This window comes from Triticum urartu, chromosome 5 (genome assembly GCF_003073215.2).
Source record: "Triticum urartu cultivar G1812 chromosome 5, Tu2.1, whole genome shotgun sequence".
Lineage (NCBI taxonomy): Eukaryota > Viridiplantae > Streptophyta > Magnoliopsida > Poales > Poaceae > Triticum > Triticum urartu.
The window spans coordinates 262900422-262918551 of record NC_053026.1 but is presented as its reverse complement, the minus strand read 5'-3'; the positions used below and the strand labels follow the sequence as shown (position 1 = coordinate 262918551).

The 18130-nt window shown below is 50.1% G+C and overlaps 2 protein-coding genes and 1 pseudogene across 2 annotated transcripts; all 3 read right to left on the bottom strand.

The window, feature by feature from the left end:
- Positions 1–1646: 1646 nt before the first annotated feature.
- On the bottom strand, positions 1647–2942 carry LOC125506979 (annotated as a pseudogene).
- Positions 2943–7532: 4590 nt separating this feature from the next.
- Positions 7533–9030, bottom strand: LOC125508553. The gene is made up of 2 exons (XM_048673288.1): positions 8388–9030; positions 7533–8273 (listed from the first exon to the last, which is right to left on the bottom strand). The coding sequence occupies exons 1-2, from the start codon at positions 8931–8933 to the stop codon at positions 8007–8009; spliced, it is 813 nt and encodes a 270-aa protein (XP_048529245.1). The 5' UTR covers positions 8934–9030; the 3' UTR covers positions 7533–8006.
- Positions 9031–12433: 3403 nt separating this feature from the next.
- On the bottom strand, positions 12434–14869 carry LOC125508554 (auxin-binding protein 4). Its single transcript, XM_048673289.1, has 5 exons — positions 14653–14869; positions 14147–14253; positions 13753–13953; positions 13554–13621; positions 12434–12833 (listed from the first exon to the last, which is right to left on the bottom strand). Exons 1-5 carry the CDS (start codon positions 14792–14794, stop codon positions 12731–12733), a joined length of 621 nt encoding a protein of 206 aa, XP_048529246.1. The 5' UTR covers positions 14795–14869; the 3' UTR covers positions 12434–12730.
- Positions 14870–18130: the final 3261 nt, after the last annotated feature.

Here is an 18130-nt window from a genome sequence, read left to right as displayed (position 1 = left end):
CAAAGCATTGGCTCAAGCTCAAAAGCTCAAGACTCTTCATTTTATATTTTAGTGATCCAAGATCACATTGAGTCTTTAGGAAAAGCCAATACTATCAAGGAGGGATGAGGTGTTGCTTAATGAGCCTCTTGCTTCATGTGCTTAGTGATATGCTCCAAAACCCTCAACTACTTTCCCATATCCACATATGACCTAAACCCTAAGCCAAACTCGGTCCTACCGATTCTTTCTATCCGGCGCCACCGAGTTTCACTTGTCATAAGCCACTGCCAAACCCTAGCAATTCGGTTCTACCGATAGGGATCTCGGTCTCACCGAGATGGGATTGCAAACTCTCTGTTTCCCTTTCGTAACTTTTCGGTCTCATCGAAAGAGCGAATCGGTCCCACCGAGATTGCAATGTAAACTCTCTGTTTCCCTTTTGTAACTTTTTGGTCTCACCAAAAGAGCAAATCGGTCCCACCGAGTTTGCCTGACCAACTCTCTGGTTAGCTTATTACCAAACTCGGTCTCACCGAGTTTGTGTAATCGGTCTCACCGAGATTACGTTATGCCCAAACCCTAACCATATCGGTCCTACCGAGTTGCATGTCAGTCCCACCGAAAATCTCTAATGGTCACTAGGTTTACCTTTTCGGTCCGATCGAGTTTGTTGATTCGGTCCCACCGAGATTGGAAAACTGTGTGTAACGGTTGGATTTTGTGTGGAGGCTATATATACCCCTCCACCTCCTCTTCATTCGTGGAGAGAGCCATCAGAACACATACACAATTCCAACTCATATGTTCTGAGAGAGAACCACCTACTCATGTGTTGAGACCAAGATATTCCATTCCTACCATATGAATCTTGATCTCTAGCCTTCCCCAAGTTGCTTTCCACTCAAATCTTCTTTCCACAAAATCCAAATCCTATGAGAGAGAGTTGAGTGTTGGGGAGACTATCATTTGAAGCAAAAGAGCAAGGAGTTCATCATCAACACACCATTTGTTACTTCTTGGAGAGTGGTGTCTCCTAGATTGGCTAGGTGTCACTTGGGAGCCTCCGACAAGATTGTGGAGTTGAACCAAGGAGTTTGTAAGGGCAATGAGATCGCCTACTTCGTGAAGATCTACCGCTAGTGAGGCAAGTCCTTCGTGGGCGATGGCCATGGTGGGATAGACAAGGTTGCTACTTCGTGGACCCTTCGTGGGTGGAGCCCTCCGTGGACTCGCGCGACCGTTACCCTTCGTGGGTTGAAGTCTCCATCAACGTGGATGTAGGATAGCACCACCTATCCGAACCACGGGAAAAACATCCGTGTCTCCAATTGCGTTTGAATTCTCCAAACCCTTCCCTTTACATTCTTGCAAGTTGCATGCTTTACTTTCCATTGCCAATATACTCTTTGCATGCTTGCTTGAATTGTGTGATGATTGCTTGACTTGTCCTACAATAGCTAAAATCTGCCAAGAACTAAAATTGGGAAAAGGTTAAGATTTTATTTGGTCAAGTAGTCTAATCACCCCCCTCTAGACATACTTTCGATCCTACAGCAGCAGCCTTTGGCGTCATCTTGTCTTTAGGCCCGAGCCCGCCAAGCTGTTGGACGGGGCGCATCGCCGCCCTATGCGTGACCGGGACGGGGGAGGCCGCTGCTGCCTGCCTAGCACTTCGGCGCGTAGGGACCGAGGTGCCCGCACCTTGGGTGGAGCAGATGGCCGTGGCCGCACCGGAGGGGTGGGCAGCACAGCCTGGGGCACCGGGCGAAGAGCTCCAGGGCACCACAGTTGCCATCGTCCGTTGACCCCAGAGGGCCGTGGATAGGCGCTCCTCCCAGCTGCACGCTGTCGACCTTGTGGGTGATCACATCGACGTGGAATCCCACCGTGGCTGCTGCCGACGAGCAGATGCACGGGCTGGATAGCGGGACCGAGAGGTCGGCGATGCACGGAAGGATGTCGTCGTCTTCGTGGAACTCCTCCATCACACCAGAGCGCGTGCGAGCATGCGGGGGTGAGCGTCCACCATCTTCAAAGGCCAGCGGGGAGTTGAGGGCGTTGATCATGGCGTTCTCGATCTCGAGCTGCATGACATCCGTGCGCGGCGGGGGGGGGGGGGGGGGGGGGGGGGGGGGGGGGGGGGGGGGGGGGGAGAGCGTGCGACCACCAGGGAAGGAAAAGAAGGCGGCCACGGGGTCCGTGTCCAGGGCTTCTCCGCTCGTGGCCACCGGCTTCTAGAGGAGGGGAAGCGGCGGGGTGTCCCGAAGCGGCGTCGCCACGGTCACCGCCTTGCTTTTGGCGCGTCCCCGCTCCTGATCGCCGTGCCTCCTGCCCGCCGGAGTCCTGCTGCGCCGCCTTGGCGCCGCCTCGATGACGTCAGTGGATTTGCCCCTGGCATGGCATGAGGTGCCCAGGAGCGTGTCACGCCACGAGCGCCGCTGCTCGCCGGAGTCATCGTCGTCGTGGTTGCGCCGGATCGGCCGAGGGGCCAACCGGCATGTAGCAGTGGCCAGCCAAGTCTCTGGGCGGCGAGCTTGCGCCTGGCCATCTTCGACACCACCCGTCCAGGAGCCAGGCTCGACGGCGCGGGGGTAGGGGCGGTTGTCATCGTCATCGGAGGAGGGGATCCCGCTCTGGCCCGAGTGCGAAGAGCGAGGCAAGAGCGGGGTCCAGTCTTCAACTCGGTCTACGTGTATCAGCAGATCATAGCGGCGCACGCCCGGCGGAGGGGGGACGCGGCGGTCCGGCGGGGAGTAGCCGAGGATCTCGTCGACGCGGCCAGCTCCCCTCTTTAGCACCTAGAGAGCTCGCTTTGTCGGGATGTGCGCGATATCCCAGGTCCAGAGCCAGCACGCAAAGGTTTTCGTGTGGCCCCGCTCCAGGGTTCTGCTGTCGAGGCGGTCGATGCGGCCGAAGTCGCCGAACGCCTCCTCCGCGCCCTCGAGCGACCAGAACTGCATTGGGAGATCCCCGATGACGATGCGGACGTGCAGGGGCAGCTTCATGAAGGCGGCGTGGTCATCCTCGTGCCAGGCGCGGACGAAGAACTTGGCGCCATCCACCCGCAGCACACCACGCCTCACAGCATCGTCACGGTGCGCCGGGATGTCGAAGTGCACCAGGAAGGCCTCCGGGTGGTGGGAGGTGACACGCAGCTGGTAAGGAGGAGTGCCCAGCTGTGCCTCAATGGCCTTGCCCACCGCCATGGGATTGGTGGAGTGGACCCCGTCGGCAGCGGTGAGGGTGACGGCGTGCAGGCGTAGAACGAGCTCCTCGCGCTCGAGCGCGGGCGAAGCGACCACCACCTTGTTGCTGACGCGCGGGCGCCGGGAGTGGTCGCAGCGGAGGAAGCGGTCCATGGCCGGGGCGGCGGGGGCGGCGGGCGTAGGGAAGCGAAGGCGCTCGTGCACCGGAGCTCTGGGCGGAGGCGGGTTCAGCCGATCCCGGGCAGTCCCTCCTGGACCCTCGTTCCTCGGATTCTGTGGGCACTCACGGACGAAGTGGCCTTGGTGCTTGCAGAGGACGCAACGGAGTGGATCTCTGCAATCCTTGCGGAGGTGGAGCTTGCTGAGGCACCGGAAGCACTTCCCTTTGAACTTGCTTAAGAAGGCGTCGCGGCCGGCGAGCGCATTGAAGCCCTGTTGGCGGTCCGAGCGACGCTCCCGGCGATGACGCGAATGGACCGCAGGCTCGAAGCCAGCGCGCTTCCCCTTCCTGGATCTGACCTCCGTCCAGCCATGGTCACCGCCCGAAGAGGAAATTTCGACAGCGTGGAATGGAGCAACAACCATGGATTTAAGGCGCCCTTGCCCAAAACCAGGGGACGCGCCCAGATCCACTGAGCAAAGCCGTTGCCCCGGCCGGGACGGGCCACCTCTCTCCAGGAAACGCGGCGTCGAAGCTGGATCTGAACCCGCGGCAGTAGAGGCCGGTGTTGATGGCGAGGCCGAGGCCCCCGACGGACCGCCCGAAGATGGGGATCCGCGAGGAGACGAGGGGTTCCGGTGCTGCGAGCCAGCCGAGGAGGGAGTGACGGCGGCCATTAATGCCGGATTTGTGGCCGCCGCGGCCGGAGTGGCCAGCGGCGCAGAGGAGCGGGGGAGGAGCGGGGGATGGCTCGCTTTACTAAGGAACTTGATGAACTATTGCTAAGGGAAGAGATCCAACTCAAGAGGTAAATACTTCTTCGCCTCAAACCATAAAAGAACCTTGCTAGTCAGTAACAATGTACTCTTGACTCTTCAGAGTAGAGACCATTGACGTTGCACAATCTAAATAAAAAAGGAAGTACAAAGAAAAATGCAGACAAAAGAGCTTAGGTGCTTAACTGCTTTTGATTCTTCTAACTAAAGGGATGAAGAAATCATTATGAATAAACAAACATACATCTGACGCCAATTGCTGGAGTGTATTCAGTTCAAAAGTACGCAGTTATTGTTGATGAAATTAGTTCAGTACATTCCAAAGATGCAGGTTGCTCCCATTCTATTGTGAAGTCCTGCTCCTGCGTGTAAAATGCATTTGAAGTAAGACATCAGGGCATCAGGTACTTACCAGTTAAATACTTCGCCTCACAACATCACGGAAGTTTGCTCATCAGTAACAATGTACTTTTTTGAGACCTGTAATGGACCAAAAGTCCAAAACAACTGCAAGTACAAAAAAAGTAACACGCAGGAGGAAGGTGCCATGGTGAGGGGATAGGAGTGACACCGCCCGCGAGGATCATGGATGTGGTAGGTCGGTGGCGGCAGCGCAGGCCGAGCCGAGGAGCGTCGGAGGCTGCTGACGATGCCATGCCTGAGCCCTCATGCAAAAATTAAAATACATATAGTACTTTCACTGCATTTCATCGAATATGTCACGTACAAAAACTTGTATTCCTCCCGATCCATATCCTTGCTCCACTGTGTATATCACTTGCTTAACGAGGCAGAGATAGTGCAGCCCTGAAAAAATCTGAAAGCCCAAGGCAAGAAAGTGCATCCAGTGGAGCGGAGATGAGAGGAGCTTGGGTCTTTACCAAGGAAGGGCATGGCGAGGGAACTGGCATTGGTTCCAGTACCATGCACCACCATCGGAGATAGCCAACGCGGGGTCAGCTGCCGTTGACATCGCCTCTGCAAGTGTTGCTCCATATGCATCCCGATCCAAGTCGCCTCCTCCTTCCCACAACAATCTCTGGGATATACGTTGGCGGCGGCTGCGGTTCAAGGAGCCGTGTATTCCGTCGATTAGCAACCATCCGCATGAGCCATCGCTCCTTGACAGTGACACCGGCCGCACCTCCGTTGGTCGCACTCTGCCTTGACTGTGGACACACCGGTTGTGCCTCCGTTGGTCGTAGACGTCTTGGAAGAGGTCCAGCCGCGTGTTCGCATCCGGCGTCCTCCTCTCCCCGTCAGTTCGGGCTGGTGGGGCGGCCGACGGCTCTCCCCTCTGGTTCGTATGGGTGTTGTGTTCGATTCTCGGCGTTGCCGGTGTCACAGGCCATGGGACGCCTCTGGGTGCCGCCAATGGAGACGCAACGTGCTGGAGAAGGCCGTCATCACGGGGATGCCGCACCCGCAGGAGAATGGGAGAAGGTGCAGCCCGACCTGGCGATAGACATGGAGGAGGCGCCATGAAGTCTGGTGGGATCCGGGGTTTCCTTTTCATGCATTCATGCAATCAAATCGTGCATCCTGATTTTTAGGAGAAACTTGCCTACCAAACGAGAGATTGGATGTGGATTTCTTTCTCTGGAAACCTTGCGTGAACCGAGGCAAACAGATGGAGGAGGGATGGAAAGTTATGGTCTGGAAGGAAAAGATTAGGACACAAATTGATGTATGCGAACCGGAATTTGATTTTGAGAAAACCAGAAAGGAGATTAAAAAACGTTGGGACGTGGGATGCGGTATCGATCGATGAGGGAGTCAGGGAGAGGGAGCGAACGAACGAAAGATGTATGGACTCCTCCATTAGAAGTAGAGATTATATGTTACATATGTGGATAAACACTCATTTTTTTTTCATTTTTGGTCTTGCAATTGTGAGTGCATACCACTCTATGATCACACAAGAATGAGCACAACATCAAGATTTGTTAACGAAGTTCACCAGCATAGCTACATCCTCACGGCATGACTAGGGTCGCTCCCTCCGTTCCTAAATATAAGTCTTTTTAGAGATTTCAATATCGAGTACAAATGGAGCGAAATGAGTGAATTTACACCCTAAAATAATCTATATACATTCATATGTACTCCCTCCATTCCTAAATATTTGTCTTTTTAGAGATTTCAAATGGATTGCCACATACAGATGTATATAGACATATTTTAGAGTGTAGATTTACTCATTTAGTTCACAAACAATCACGAAAGCACAAGCACGACATCGAAATTTAGTTCACAAACATGGCTACATCGTCGGAGCATGACTACGGGTGCTCCTTCCCATGTACTAAATTGTCTTCCGAACACAGACCCCAGCACCACAGCTCCGGACCTCTCGTCTATATGAAAACACAGACTCCAGCACGCATCGAGATTTGTTAGCAAAGTTCGCCAACATGGCTACATTTTCAGGGACATGACTATGGAAACTTGTCCCCATATACTAAATCATCTTGCAAGCACAAAAATCCAAGCTACACAATAAATGACTACCAATTCGTCTAGAATAATTTATGTGGCCTCTTCAAATTTTTTGCTCAAGATACTACTACATCCGTCCTGGATTATTGATCCCCTTAATATTTTGGGCCAAATTTTGATTATGGATTTAATTAACAAAATGTTAATGCATGTTACAAAAAATAGTATAAATGGACACTATGTTCAAATACGAATCTAACAATATAATTTTTTATGACATGCATTAACATTTTTTCAGTTAAATCTATGATCAAATTTTGGCACAAAACACAAAATACGAAGAAGACCAATAAATCAGGATGGAGGTAGTCCTTGCTAGAATATTCCAAGACAAACATTGATCCGTCGAGGACAAGCAATCACACCAGCATGAGCACGGCATCGAGATTTGTTAACAAGGGTTGCCAACATGGCTATATCCTTAGGACGCGACTACGAACGCTCCTCCCATGTACTAAATTGTCTTCAGAACACAAAAACTCAAGCAATGTAGCTTCGGACCTCTCTTCTGCATCATGAACAACCGTCAACTCTTAAAATAATTTATGTTGCCTCTTAGAAAATCTTGCTCATGATATTTGTTACTAGAATATTTTAAGGCCTCATTCGGTTTGGAGGATTTCTATGGGAAAAACATAGGAACAAGGATTCCGTAGGAATTTTTCTATAGATGCATTCGGTTTGTAGGGAACTTGTACGGGAATTTTGTAGGAACACTATTTATTTCCTATATTTTTGGAGGAATATACACATCTACTTAAAACTTATTTTGTGCGTAGGAACGAGGCAAGACAATTTCTTAGGATGACTATCAAATTCTTATACCACTCCTAATTCCTATATTTTGGTTTCCTCCAAACCGAACGAGGCATAAGGAAAATGATAATCGGTCCATGACAAACAATCACACAAGCACAACATAAGATTTGTTAATGAGGCTGGCCAGCTTGGTTACATCCTCAGGGCAAGGTATACAATCAGGTACGTCCAAGTGCCTATATCACAAGTCCCAACAGCGTCAGCAGCTTCCAATCAAGAAAACCAACAATGTTCATTAGCCTCTGTGTAGACCGTCTAATTAATCAGGTGCACCCCAGTGTGCTATTAATTAATCCCAAAAGAAGAACACCAAACCACGTCCCATGACCCAACATGACCCCAGGACGGTCTCAAAAAGCAATCCATCAACATGACCCAGGACCCAACATGATCGACATCGTGTCTCAAAATCAGGCCATGTATCCTTCCCGATTAAAAACCCAGGAACGTCAAGAACCAAGGATCCACAGAAACAAGTTAGAAACGGATGACATACATGCTATTCCGTGATCCAAATGTACGGGCGGGCGTCTCCCGACTGGATTCAGGTTCGATCAGGATGGCTCATGCCCCATATCGCCGCCGTTTGCGTTTGACGCGGCTCTTGTCCTTGTAGTACTCTTGGCCGTTGAGCAGAAGCGGAACATTGTAGTGCCCACCGTTCTCCCCCACGCCGGTGACGCTAGTACCGCCATGGTAGAGAGCACCATCGTCGGCTTGCGCGTCAGGGCCCGACTGCACTGGCGGTGGTGAAACCCGTTGATGTTCGGCGGCGGCGGCGGCAGCGGCTGCGACGGCCAGCACCTTGTCAGGGCCGTGCTGAGCAAACGGCTGAAGAAGAAATAACACATTCAGTTAACGGATCCCCAAATCACTAAATCAGGGACGAATTCGCCCCCAAGTTCCCCCAACGCACGCACGCAGGACGCGCCGATCCTTACGCACCTCCGGGTCGGCCGGCTGTCGCTTCCTCTGCTCCCTGGCGGCGACGGTCAATCCGATGTGGGTGAGCACCGTGCTCAAGAGCGGCGGCGAGGTGATCTGGTACTCGCTCATGACCCAGCCGCTGGGGGCCTTGTCGCCCGCGCGCTTGTAGGTGAGGTCGTACCTCCTGTAGCTGATGTCCACCTCGCCCGTGCGGGCGCCATCGCCATCGCCATCGCAGAACAGGGTGACGGTCCCGACGCTGCCATTCTGCCCTTGCCACGTGCCGCCGCCCTTGCCGGGTACGACGCGCTTGACGGGGCCCCCGTTCCTGGGAGGCCCGAAGAAGAAGGCCTGGTGGCTTGTCCCGTGGTTGTGCTTCTCCATGAGGTCCCACGGCGGGAGGCTCATGGGGTCGTCGTCGATGACGGCGCGCCCGTGGCCGTGGGGCTCGTCGAGGCCGACCGCGCGGGGGAGGAGGTAGGAGGCGACGATGTCGGCGTCGGTGGGGTCGAACTTGAACGCCGCCGCCATGTCGCGGCCGAAGCCGAACCGCGAGGCTTCCATGCCCTCCGCACTGCTCTGCCCCGCTCCGCAAACGCAAACGAATGGTTCCTTGGTTCCCAACCCGTGCCGGTGTGATTTGGCAAAGGCGCACAGCTAATATGAGCCGATCGAATCGCCGACTCGACTACTACTTGAGCCCAGATTACTTGGGAGCCAAGAAGTCGCTCATTTGAGCTTTGCCATGCCATTCCAACTCTTCAGGTTATTAGAGCAACTCTAGCAGACCTCGCATCCCGCCTGACCCGTAAAATAACCGTCAAAATGCGGGTCGGGGCGAAAAAACTAGCCCGATCAGATTCCGCATCACGTCCCGACTCGTAAAAAAATTTAGGAGGCGCGGTAAAATCCCGAGCCCAATCCGAGAAAACGCGAGTTTCTGCCTCGCGGCTACGGTGCCCTGCATATAAGCGGAAGCGGTTGGTGGGGGACATTTCATCCCGCGCTTTCTTCCATCAACCACCTCTCCTCTCCCCTTCGCGCCGCCGCTGGCCGTCGCCCAAGATTCCGGCGAAAGCAGCCGGCAGGAGCACGCCGGAAGGCCGCCACGCGCACGAGGCCTCCCCTCCCTTCCCCCTGCGTCGGCGGGCCGCCGGATATGCAGATCTGCGGCATTTCATTGCGGGCCGCCGGATTTGGCTTTTCCGGCCGCCGGTTGCTGCCCCAAGCGTTGGAGTGGTCGGGGAGCCTCTCCCGCAGCCCAGGCAAGGGCGCATCGCCGCATGCAGGTACTGCTTCGTCCGCTCGCCGCCACCGAAGGTTTGCGTGCATGGATTCGTCCGGCCGTCCACCGGGGTCGGCGCTCGCGCATCGTCTTTGTGGCTTGCCGATGCCGCTCATAGAGTGCGACGACTGCACGCGAAAGTGCTGCGGCTCACTTCGGGCACGCCGAAGCACCCCGGATGGGTGTTCTTCAAATGCGAAAACGACGGGGTACGTGCACTTGCGGTAGCTCATTTTGATGGCTCATTATTTGGTTCAATTGCAGTAGCTCATTTTGAACATGCTCACTCATTGTGTGTAGGAAGATGGATGCTCATTTTGGTTTTGGGAAGGCGAATACATTGATTTGTTGATAGAAAGAAAATTAATAGATGTTCGTGCACTCCTTAGTAGAATCGAAGGCAATGAATCGGGTGCATGTGCAACTAGAGGGGAAGCAACGTCTACTTCTTTCGAACCAAAGATGAAGAAAGAAGAATGCAAAATCAAGAATCCGCAGATCAACAATGAATGCATGGAGAAGATATTAGTCCAACTAGTGGAAGCAATTATGAAAGTTGGAAATCTTCTAAAATGCATACTTATGGTTCCTGTTTTCTTTGGTCTTGCTGTTCTAGCAAAGATTTGGTGATGTCTATGTATCCAATATTGTTGAAAAAGCAAAAAAAAAGCATTATGTTGGATCAAATTAAGGTTTTCCGGGTCGGGAGGAGCTGCGCCCGATCAGACCCCGCAAAGCCGACCCGTAAAAGAGCATATTCCGCGAATATCCCTTTTTACGGGTCCGTTATGCGGGGTCTGCATCCGCGGCCGTCCGCGCGGCTGCAAAGCCGTTTTTCCGTGAACTGCAAACGCGTTTTGCGGTCCGGCCGGATGCGGGGTCTGCTAGAGTTGCTCTTAGAGCATCTTGGCTCGTTCGGCCCCCCAGCGCACCCGACGATTGCGTTTTGGCCTATGCGCCGGTGTTTTTTTCACCCTAGAGATGATTCAGTTCCCAGCCGCGTGCCCAGGTTTCGGTCCCAAGACGCACATAAATTCAAATTTGTCTTCCCCGCTGCCAAAAAACGTCACAAGTTCGGCGATCTGCCATAGTTCGGCGATCACCATGCCACAATTCGGCGAAAACATACACGAAAGTTCGGCGTTCAAAAGGAAGGACGCGTAGGCAAAGGAATGCATCAAACGACGGGCTCCTCCGGTGTGGGGCTGGTTGGCGTTGGCGTGGCTTCCGCGCTCGGGCTAGTCGGCGTCGGCGTGGCTTATGTGCTCGGGCTGGTCGGCGTCGGCGTGGCTTCATCGCTCGGGTTGGGCGTCAGCGTTGGGGTCGGCGTGGGCGTAGGCGCGGTGGTCGAAGGCATCTGGTTCAAGATGAGGCCCCGCTCCGCCAGGTACCACGCCCTGACCTGTTCGTCCATCGTCGACATGTCCGCCCCCATCAAGATCGCCAGGTCAGTGTTCCTCTTCTTCGCGGTGACGTTCGTCCAGAGTAGGTCGAGCTTCACGTCCTGCTTCGTCATCAATGTCGACCACCGCGCGTCGAATTTCTCCTTCATCTTTGCGGCGTTGTTCTTGGCGTCAGCGATGCACTGCTCGATCGATGATTGCAGCCACTCGGCAGCCGGTGTCGTGTCCCTCGCCATCTTGGCTCTTTTGTTGCCATCGAAGCGCCCATCCGCTGCCTCCTGGGCGGGCGCGTCCGGCTTGTACGTCTCCTTGGCCTTGGCGAGGGTGAGCCGGACATCCCTCCACTTCTCGCACGACTCGATCCGGGAGAACACGTGAAGGAACTTGAACTCTTGGTCGTTGTTGTCCCAGCGGTACATGTTGAACATCCGAACCATCTGCGCAGCAAAGAACAAGTGTCAGTGACGTACACGGTGAAAGAAGTGAGCAGGCGGCCTTCTTGGTGTTGAGCCTGTTCTTCCGGTCGGTGGTGACAGCCTCCCGGCGCTGAACCTCTGCCCTCCACTCGGCGTTGGACATGCCCGGTGATTTTTCCATCGGCGCCCTCGGCTTCCTCTGCTCCGGTTGGGTGGAATCTGCAACGGCAGCGGAGTGAGGGGCCGAATACTTCTTTGGCGGCATGGCGGCCAGATGGCGGGGAGCGGGAGGAGAATGGCGGGAGTGGCGGGGCAGAAGGGAGGAAGCAATGAGGAAACGAAGGGAAAGGAGGGAAACGGCAGGAAAAGGCCTATCTGTCGCCGACCAAGCGGGCCCACGCGCCTTTTCGCTTCGGCCGGCGCCCCCAGGGGGCTGGGTTCGGTTCGGGTTCGCCGGCTGTTATTTCGGTCCAAACCGACGATAAAGAAGACCCTGGGGGCATGACCAGGCCGATTTTTCGGCGTCGGCGCTAAAAAAGGTGGGGGAGTGGAGATGCTCTTTGTCTGACTTCTTTTTGCTATATATCAATCAGGATAGTGGTTTGGATGAGGCATCCGACTTTAGATGTTAGACTTTGGTGCGATGTCTGTTTGGTATTAAACCTGAACATTTGGCACACCTTCGTCAAGGGGATAGAAGTAGCAACATCGTTGTCAAGTTGGTGGCTTCAGGCTTAATGATGTATCACCTTGTATGGTCTTTACGAATAATTAATAAAATTGCTACATGCATGGTCCAGATGCCGAGGCCGGGGGTACATCCTCCTTTTGCAAAAAATAAAATAAAATCAATCAGGATACCACTCTGACTAATTTATGTTCTATAGTAAGTACTGTAATTGCTTCGTGGCCGTTTACCAAGTTGAAGGAATTAGATTCACTCATGTTAGCCATAGGATGCAGAGTTAAAAAATTTGTTCAGGATTCAACACCAAATCTGCTGAACAATGACCCTCTGACGAAGATCAGCGACGCTTGCAGTCTAGAATACAGTGGTAATTCAAAATTTGGAAATAGCTCTTGCTGCAGAAGGCTGCTTCATGCTCTCAAGTAGTACATAATCCGTCACGAAAATGTTGTTCCAACAGAAAGGATGTTACAGACATGCGCATTATTTAGGAGGCAGGCAAGCTGTACACCGCACTTGACCAGTACGCTGACTGAGGCCGATGCGCTGCCATGTGAGCGCTTTCCAACCTACAGTTCATCTTTAGGTGCGTCTAAGCAGTCCTCGTCCCAGACGAAGGGGAACTTCAACTTCGCTGCCGTGTGAGGCATACTCCAATCTTCGTACAGAAATCTACAACAAGCAACATTTCCGATATAAAAAAAAACGTAGAGTAGTATTTCACATCCATAGATGCATTGCTCATATCGAATTAACATGTAAAATGTGTGACAATTGGACACAACATCAGAGGAAGATTCGTGGAGGGCCTGTCGAGCGATTTTTATTTTTTTTTAGAAAAGGAGGAACACCCCCGGCCTCTGCATCTAGGCGATGCATGCAGCCACTTTATTAATTATTCTCAAAAGACCTTACAAAGAAATACAACAGTAAGTCTGAAGCCACCGTCTAGGCAACATCTATCGCTACTCCTATCCAGTTGATGTAGGGATGCTGATGGTCCGGGCCCGTCGAGCGATCTATGACAGTGTTTCATGTTCATTTCAAGTTACGGGTATTTACTTTGTAATATTTGGAAATTAAGTCATCGATGTTTTGTTGTACTTATGAGGAGATATGAAAAGGTTCTGGTACTTAGATTGTGTTCGAACTCCAAGTGTTGGATTTTAAAGGAAGAAAATTGTTAAAAATAAAACACTATGCCATTTTCCCACCTTTGAAATTTTTTTTCAGTACTGAACAAGCAGCGGTTTGGGGATAAAATTGGTTTTGACAACATGTGTGTATATCACCCAACACAAGTTACTCTACAGTGATGGGTGTGAACAAATCAATTCAGTTTATGTTGTCAACTACTATAGGATAAGACATTCAAGCAAGGTATATACATACATCTTCACAGGTGGGCGCGATATGATCACAAGCACCTGTAAATCTTCATGTTCATCAGAATTCCAAACCTGCAATCAAAAGGGGCATGGTGTAAGCACTAGTATGCAAATGGATTCCAATGCATAATCTTAAAATCTAGCGATGGTTTCATGACTACAGAGTGTGCTGAATAATAGCGGCAGCCATCCATCATCTTTACCTGGTGTGGATCATTTACAGGAACTGTGAATGTGCTATTCTGAAAGACAGGAATCTCCTGAGGCGTTCCCGGGTACGGCAGTGAGGTCGACCCCAGCAAGAGAGTGCCTCTCCCTTTGAGGACAACAAAGACCTCCTCACACGAGTGTCTGTGGATCGGTGTCCTCTGGCCCGCACTAATTGTTTGGAGCCACACCTCCACCTAGAGGAAAGCATTTCACATAATAAGCAAGAAGGAACAGCTCCATCTTAGATCGGCACATTTTCCAATACAGGTGAACCAAAGAAACCATATATATACATGAGTACATCCAAGAAAAGGTCTGCATAAATTCATAGCAACATGAAATGGGAGAAACTCAAGGTACAGTCTGGTTCCTGGATTGATTACTCACCTCCTTCATGCCGTGAGCTAGCGCGCCAGCGACGGTTATATGCGAGAATCCTCCAATTCCATAGTTGCTCTGGTGCATTTTGTTTATATCTTTCACGACTGAATTGTCTGAATAAGATGGTAGATACAGTTAGCACTTGGTAGAACCAAGATCAGTAACTCAGTTTGGCTGCATATACTAGATAGACTTGCTAGAATAGAGATTAGCTTGGGTAGGTAAATACACTAGATGACTAGAACTCGGTGCATTTAGTTAGCAGTTGCAAGAACTGAACTGACTGTTATCCAGTGCTCCGGTACTTGCTAGACAAAGGTAAGCCACTTAGATCTGGTACTGAACTGGCTCGAACTGACTGAAATCTCATTGCTATCTTAAATTCACCGGTAACCTTCAAAATCACTGGGAACTTAGATCAGTTTGTAAATTTTAAATATGATCTTGGCTAGTAAATGAACGGAAGTTCCAAGAACTGCAGAAGTAAACTGAAAGGGGAAGGAAGGGGAGACCTCGGGGGCAGGAAGGCTCGGCTACTGGGAGTAAGGCGGCCGCGGCGGCGAGGAGCAGCGCGAGGAGGAGGGCGCCGCGGCGGCCGGCGCCGGCGAAGCGCGGTCCGCGGACGGACGCAGATGTTGTACGTCCACTCGCCATCTTTCTAGCGCTTTCTTTCTCACGTGTGTCTGTCTTCGGTTTTCCACACCTTGTCGACGATTCTGAATTAATAGTGTTGCAGACATGTGATGTACTAATATACTACTAGTAGTAGCACTACTTTGAGAAATGGCTACAGTGCATAAACATGTCAGACATGCATATTGCATTTTTTATAGTATAGGTCTGCATCTGGATCAGGACAGGGCCGTACCCGCGAAAATGGGGGCCCTGTGCCAAATCAAAAATTAGGCCCTTGATAAAATCGTTGGCAATTAGGAAAACATGATTTTGGCAGAAAATGATTCATATAAAAATATGATTCTCAAAACAAAATTAGTATAATAGGGGGTGTATCAAAGCAAACTTCATGTATGGATCTTGTTGCTGCGTAGTTGAAGTACATCTTATAAGAAAGCTATTCTCAGAACCTGAAAATACTAGATTATTTATCATAAAACATGACATCTTTCTTCTCGCAAAAAAAAAACCTTGTCATCCTTCTAGCATTCTTTTGATATTCTTCGTACGCAATGTTATTCAAAATGTCATTTGACTCTTTTGCTAAAAACACTTATCATAAAATGGCATCTTTTTAAGATTCAGTTCTTACTTTGCTATAAACTTATGATGTATTAAAAATAGAACATATAAACAAAAGACCATTCTGCATGAGAACTATGTCAGAAACAATGGACATAGAAACAAAAACGGATGAAATGAACTTTGATTTATTTGGGAAGAAGACCATGTGCGGCCGGCGGCAACGAGTCTGATAGTCTGGTTCAAGATCTCATCGGGCAAGCACCTCTGTCTGGACTCCGACTCCAATTGGTGCATCCAGGTCACAGGCTCACCGCGAAGGAAGCAAGCAACAATGGAATCTAAAGAAGTAGAGAAGACATGGGAAATTGAGAAGAAACCACCGAATAATTAGGTGGACCGAGGGTGTAGCGTGCCTATACATTCCAACGGATAAGCTGCGAACGAATCCTATATACCTAACAGATTCATCCCCACTATCTTAGTTATCTTAACATGCAACCTATCCACATCATCAAGTAGGTCCACCATGTAAAAACATTTTCCCACTAACTCTTCATGCACATGCTCCCACTAACTCTTCATGCGCATGCAACCTATCACAATTAACTATTAACTATTTTTTGTGCCCTCTCAAGCATCCATAACATTCTAGGTTTCTTTTGCTATTGTGTGTGTGTGTGTCTTGACGTCATACGATCCACTCCAAATGTCCAACACGAGTCCCTGTTTAACCATTTGGTTAGAATTCATGTGTTTTTAATGTGATCATTTGATTTCGAAATCCCAAACATCCATATTTTCTCATTCCCATTCTCTTGCGCTACATGTCCATGTTTTTTCTCCTACAAGCCATAGAATTGCGCTAGATGTCTTCATTCTATCGAAACCCGGTGTTCCAAGCAACCTTTTTTAGTGATGGAACTAAGTTTCACCTAATGATGAAGCATCCATGGTTGCACACGAGACAAGACAAATAAAAAGAATTAGAGCTACCTGGGCATATTATGGTGAGAAGCATGATGTACTCAACAGTGGCCTCATGAATTAGAAGCGACTTTTTTATATAGAAAATCAAAATCAAATTATGAGTTAAATCGCATTTTATTTCTCTGTGCGACCAATTTTTTATGAATCCACATCTATAATTGGTAGCATAGTTTTAGGTTTAGCCAAGGGTAGAGATGTCTCCACTGTCTCTACTCAACATTGTTTTCATCACATATCGCCTCGCCGATATATTGTCAATATAATAAATTAACAGAATAAAAATCACACTCATTTTTGGATTTTTCATAAAAAATAAATTTTTACTCTAAACAACATTTCTTTAAAAACATCAAATTATACTATATTTCATATTTTTTATATGCTTTAAAACATCAAATTGTTTTTAACAGTTCTCGCAGCAACGCGCGGGGTATCATCTAGTTAATCCAAGAGAACCGCGGCGGAGGTATGGATTTACACGGCTTGTTGGAAGTTATAAAGAGAGCAAAGAGAAAGAAAGGGAGAATATGAAGTTGGAGAGGCGTGCATGAGATGGAGTAACTACGGTGCAGGTTCCAACCAGTCAATTTTTTTGAGGGGTCCAACCAGTCAAATGCATTGCTCGGTCAAATGCATTGCTTAATCATTAACAGTAATAGCAGTAAACAAATTGGGGGCCCTGCCCATTTGGGGGCCCTGTGCAGTCGAACATGCTGCACAAGTGTCCCGTGCGGGCCTGGATCAGGATAAATGGATACGACATTGCTACACACACGATACCTTGGCTTTCTCTAGTGATGTGTGGGGTGAGGCGAGTAAAATGCAAGCACTGTCCTAATTTTTTTTTCCAAAAGTGTCGGTTGGGTTTTAATTCTTTCAAAATGCACATCCGGGTCCTAATTCTTTCTAAGTTGTTCATCTAAGGTCTTAATTTCGTCTGACCAGCTCACGTGGCGCTTTGATCGCCACCACGTCGACTCGAGGGTCCATGCGGGATAACGACCAGCCGTGTGTTTTTGCAAAAGAGCCCCCCAACCCTAATCTCTCCGCAGCCGTGGTCCTTTCCTCTTTCCCAATTCACTCTGCTCTGGCGAAATAGGGATGATCGGCGACAGTGGTCCGGTGAGAAGAGGCGGCCATTGCAGGTGCTTGTCCGGCGGCGGCATCGCTAGGATGGCGCCCATGTTGCGGCGACCCGAAGATCCTCCTCCGTGATATGGTCAGTGTCGTGCACGTAACCCTAACCCTCGATCCTCTTTTTATGCGGATTCCAATTTAGCTCGAATCGATGGTAGTATTTGACTGAATCCCTCGATATCTAGGACCACAAGAGGAGATTTTTACCGTAGAATTCAACTATGCCGGATTTTTTTTGCGGATTTGGCCGATCGAAGACGTATGTCGATGGCAAAGTTGCTCTGTTCAATGGTTGCGAAGTAGATACATGGTCTCCTCTTTGGCTCAATGATTTTATGCAGCAACTGGGATATAGTGACCAATCTAAGCATGCTGTTTACTGGTTACTGCCTGGAAAGAATTTAGGTGATGGACTGTAGATTGTGGGCTGTGACACTGACAATTTACACATGACAATAGTTGTTCCAAAATTCCAGTACTTTCAGTTGTTTGTTGATCACAAAGACATGAACTTTGACAATGTAATCGATGATATTCATGTTAGTGGTAGACCTAAGCCGCCTCCTGTACTAAGCCCTAAATCTCCTGGGTTTAGCAGTGGAATAAGGGGAAGTCTTAGGTTTAAGGTGAAAACTCAAAAGGCAGACTGAATCAATTTAATGCAGG

What these genes read in the sequence shown, in the direction of transcription:
- LOC125508553 (XM_048673288.1), bottom strand. Translation starts at nt 8,933, where the DNA reads ATGGAAGCCTCGCGGTTCGGCTTCGGCCGCGACATGGCGGCGGCGTTC. An exon ending in GACAGCCGGCCGACCCGGAG is followed by an intron (nt 8,274 to 8,387) that starts GTGCGTAAGGAT and finishes TTTCTTCTTCAG; the next exon opens with CCGTTTGCTCAGCACGGCCC.
- LOC125508554 (XM_048673289.1), bottom strand. Translation starts at nt 14,794, where the DNA reads ATGGCGAGTGGACGTACAACATCTGCGTCCGTCCGCGGACCGCGCTTC. An exon ending in CGAGCCTTCCTGCCCCCGAG is followed by an intron (nt 14,254 to 14,652) that starts GTCTCCCCTTCC and finishes CATCTTATTCAG; the next exon opens with ACAATTCAGTCGTGAAAGAT. An exon ending in TAGCTCACGGCATGAAGGAG is followed by an intron (nt 13,954 to 14,146) that starts GTGAGTAATCAA and finishes GCTTTCCTCTAG; the next exon opens with GTGGAGGTGTGGCTCCAAAC.